We start from the raw sequence: 4373 nt of genomic DNA on the forward strand, positions 1-4373 counted from the left end.
AAGGCAGAGAGACAGTGTGAGAGCTTCCATCTGCATCGAATCTCTCTGTCAGGGCAACGTGTGAGTATACACACACACACACACACACACACACACACACACACACACACACACACACACACACACACACACACACACACACACACACACACACACACACACACACACACACACACACACACACACACACACACACACACGGTTGCTGGCATCCTCGCTTTGACTCTGACAGCGAATTGGTTTCATGAAAGACAAAACTAAACTTAAAGAAGCATTCAGTGATTTGGGTGATTTGAAAAAACAACCCGGTCTGCCCCGGTAACAAGATGTGCACATGCACACGCTCTACAGCGGGGGGACACAACAGGCCAACAGCACGTGCACCAAGGCCCCCAGTTGCTCATGATTGGAGGAAGGCCCCTCTCATCCTGATTGGATGAAGGCTGGCTAACCCTAGCCAAAAACGAAACCTAAGGTTTTTTTACCCCAGGGGTTAACTGGGGACAGGGAGGAACCCCTATATGGTCAGCACACATATTGCCTGGCCTAAAATGATGGCTCCAACTAAATTCTAATTACATCTGGTGGCAGTGTTGCCAGATGGAAAATGTTAAATTATCGTACCGGAGGCTTAACATTATTGTATTTGAAATAAATCGTACACACAGCTAAAAAATAAATCACAGGTGTAATTTCACGAAACAACCTTGACTCCTTTGTGACAAAAACAGGAAGTAGTCTACTTCTTGAACCTTACACAAATAAAAGCCTTAAACTGGAATCGAAAGACTGGAAAGTACAGATCTAGGGTCAGATTTACTGATTTACTGACTTATTTTGAAAGTCAATCCTGATCCCGAATCAGCAGCCAGGGAAGTTCACACCCTTTTTTGTGATATGGCGAAATTATCGTACATTTGCACATTTTTTGAATTATTAATTGTACATCGTCCAGAGGGTAAAATTATCATACAAATAATGATAATTATTGTACATCAGGTAACACTTGACTGGGGGGATTATATCATCCATAGAGGTTTACCTTTGCAACAATGTTCATTATCTCACATTTCCATATCTCGATAACGATACAATAACAATATATTGTTCAGCTCTAATACACATCATATGTACATAATATAGTGTACGCACAATTATTTCTCTATTTCCAAACAACATGTCTCTTTATCCTCTGATCTACTGTCTCTATAGACACACTGGTCTGTCTGTCTGTCTGTCTGTCTGTCTGTCTGTCAGTACAGTGACGTGTCTGTCTGTCTGTCTGTCTGCCTGTAGGTCAGTAGAGTCAGTAACAGGACTTGGGAGTAATGGAGGAGTCTTCAGTATTCTCCTGACAGGAACATTATATCTACAGGTACAACACACACACACACACACACACACACACACACACACACACAGTTTCACAGTTTTTGTTGACAGTTCTTAGTTCTTAATCACCACACCAGCATCTGTATTCTGGGAGAAAAAAAACGTTCACAGAAAATAGCGGATCCACAAGCTCACAACGCGTTGCAGCGGGGCGTGTTGTGTGTAGATTGGCTATTCTACACACAACTGGAACAAGTACAAACACATACACACGCACCGTATACGGCATGCACACATAATTACCTGCATAAGCACAAATATATACACATGGTGAACGCACGCACGCACGCACGCACGCACGCACGCACGCACGCACGCACGCACGCACGCACACACTCACATGCGCACACACACGCGCACAGTGTGCAATCAGACATACTTGTCTTTCAACTCCGTCAGAGATCAGTCCATATCTCTGTACCATTATACATAATTACCCGCCTGCCCGGCTCATCCTGCTGACAGGAGTAAGAGTGGAGTGCAGAGTGACAAGACTGCAGAGTGACAGGAATACGAGTGGAGTGCAGACTGACAGGGTGGCAGGCTGGGCCTTGCAGGCACACACAGGCTGCCTGGGTAATAACAATGATGGTTAATATTTATGAAGATAGACCATCCCAATTGGAGCCACTAGAGGCGAAATGGTACACAAATCCTACGAATGGTCTAAGTGGGTGCCGCCGTCTGATCTCGCAAACGTCATATGATTACTGGTGCTAAATGTCACGACTCACGAGAGAGTGTTGCTGGGACAGAGAATGGTCGATAATAAAGTAGTTTTTCTCCTGATTTGTCATTTTAGTATGAAAATATTGGGAATATTGTGTGGCTTGTGGCGATTGGGTCCAATATTTAGTTCATTGGGTCCAATATTTAGTTCAGTGGCCTTGGAGCTAGAGTTGTTCTGTGTTCACCTTCTTCTCTTCCATTGGAAATAATGAATACACTCCGACCTGCTTCCCGGAAGTAAACCAGAGATGGCAGGTCTTGCTTTCCTACAATTGGGTAATAATACGTTAACAGAAAGGTTGATGGTTCACTTCCCTCTTCCCTGACACTGACAGGAGGGGGTGACTGGCTCCTAGCATTTCTTATCTACAATATTCACTGCTGCTGGTATTATGATGTACTGTATTTGCCTTATGAATGGGAAACAAACAATATTAACAGATTAGTCTTCTCCCGAGTCCCTACGGTTGCCAACTACCTGAAATTCAACAAAGGGACCCCTAGCCAGGCGTTCCTTATTTGTAAGAACAATAAGGGATCCCCAGAAAAAGATAAAATCTGACTGGATAATCTCACAGTTTAACCACTTGAACCCAATCATACATATTCCGAGAGGAACATTAGCCAAAAGATTGGCAGAAAAAAGCGGTCCAAGTACAGAGACAACTCAGGTCCAGTTTACAAAATCTATTGAGTTTACGTAAGTATCTTACAACCAGTATTATAGTAGTATAGCCTATGTATATGAGCTGTTTGAACTTGTAAGATGTGTGTCATTGATTGATTCCCCAAAAATAAGGAACAGTAAGTGTGTCCCTTATCGTTTCAATAAGAGGCACGTATTTTAGTTTCCAAATAAGGGATGATACCGTATTTCCGGAGACGGTTGGTAAACCTAGTCTTCCCTCTCTGCTTGTTGTGCTTATTCCTCCTCTTCATGCAGCACATGTATGTCCAATTCAGTGATTTTTGTTTTATAGCTAATGTAATTTTGGATCATGGTTGGGATGGACAACTTGGTTCGAACTCAGTGTAATGTTCATGGCTTACTGTTTAATGAATGTTTCTTAAACGTCTCAAATTTGACAGTGTTCTATTTTATCCATGAGAAAACTGTCTGTGAAGTGCTGCTCATCAAGTAAGTAGGGGTTCAGTCAGTGTCTTGCTCAAGGACACTTCGACACTAACTCTGGGGTCGAACTGGGAACCTTCCATTTCCCAAGGGGCCGCTCTACCTCCTGAGCCAGTACCGCCCCATTTTTGTGGCCAGAATGATCCAAAAATAGGGCTCAGCTTGGAAAAAACAGCAAAGTTAACTGTGTCTTGTTATTTCTGTGTGTGTTGTGTGTACAGGCGGGGGAGTATGTGTCTGTCTTTGTGGACAATGGGACAGGATCTGCCATCAGTGTCCTGCAAGACTCCCTGTTCTCTGGAATACTGCTGGGAGTGTGAGACACAGAGACTACACACACACACACACACACACACACACACACACACACACACACACACACACACACACACACACACACACACACACACACACACACACACACACACACACACACACACACACACACACACACACACACACACACACACACACACACACACACAATTTTGACATGATACACAAATACGGGCAGCCATTTTGTCAACCACAGCTGTCGTTCTTTCTAACGCTACCCTCCATAAAAAACAGGTCATGCAATACAATTAATAGCCTATTTATTCACTTTGTATGTGATATGTATGCAATAAAAGAGAAGTTGTGAATATTTTTGCTTGTAATAAAACATTTCTATAAGTTTGAACGTATTATTATTATTATTAGATGAGTTTATGTCTAGCGAATTGCCTTCTGTTGCGTGCGTGTGCGTGCGTGTGTGTGTGTGAAACCCTAACCTGGAATATATATATATATACATCTTCCAGTTCTGATTTACAATAATGTAATGCCACTTGGTAAAAAGCAGAAAAGGCTGCACTAATGAAAGACAACCAACCTTTTTAGAGGTCTTCGTCAATGTTTCTGGAAGAGGACCTTATCTTGACAAAACGGTTGTCTTTCATTAAAATATTATATTTTGCGTCGTGGCTACTAGCAGTGCAGCCTTTTTCTTCATTTAAAGTCTTCTGCAGCGTGGTCGGCAACATTGGTGTGCGTTCTTTTTGCTTGTTAGCGTTCCAAAGAAGACTAAAACATAATGAAATATTAAAAGGACAGCTAGATGCAGTACTAAACTGTGCAT

At 42.6% G+C, this 4373-nt stretch overlaps 1 protein-coding gene across 1 annotated transcript in view; it reads left to right on the forward strand.

Annotated features, from left to right (window-relative positions):
* The window catches only part of LOC306943488 (erythroferrone), a 14760-nt gene extending 10825 nt beyond the window's left edge, over nucleotides 1–3935 (forward strand). Inside the window, exons 6-8 of the mRNA XM_079529872.1 lie at nucleotides 1–60; nucleotides 1297–1375; nucleotides 3475–3935. The exon at nucleotides 1–60 is cut by the window's left edge and continues 22 nt beyond it. Of these exons, the coding sequence (XP_079385998.1) occupies nucleotides 1–60; nucleotides 1297–1375; nucleotides 3475–3573 (238 nt within the window). The 3' untranslated portion in view covers nucleotides 3574–3935. The remainder of the gene's footprint in view (nucleotides 61–1296; nucleotides 1376–3474) is intronic.
* The last annotated feature ends 438 nt before the right edge of the window (nucleotides 3936–4373 follow it).

The sequence above is a fragment of the Electrona antarctica genome, assembly GCF_951216825.1.
Source record: "Electrona antarctica genome assembly, chromosome: 19".
Taxonomy (NCBI): Eukaryota; Metazoa; Chordata; class Actinopteri; order Myctophiformes; family Myctophidae; genus Electrona; species Electrona antarctica.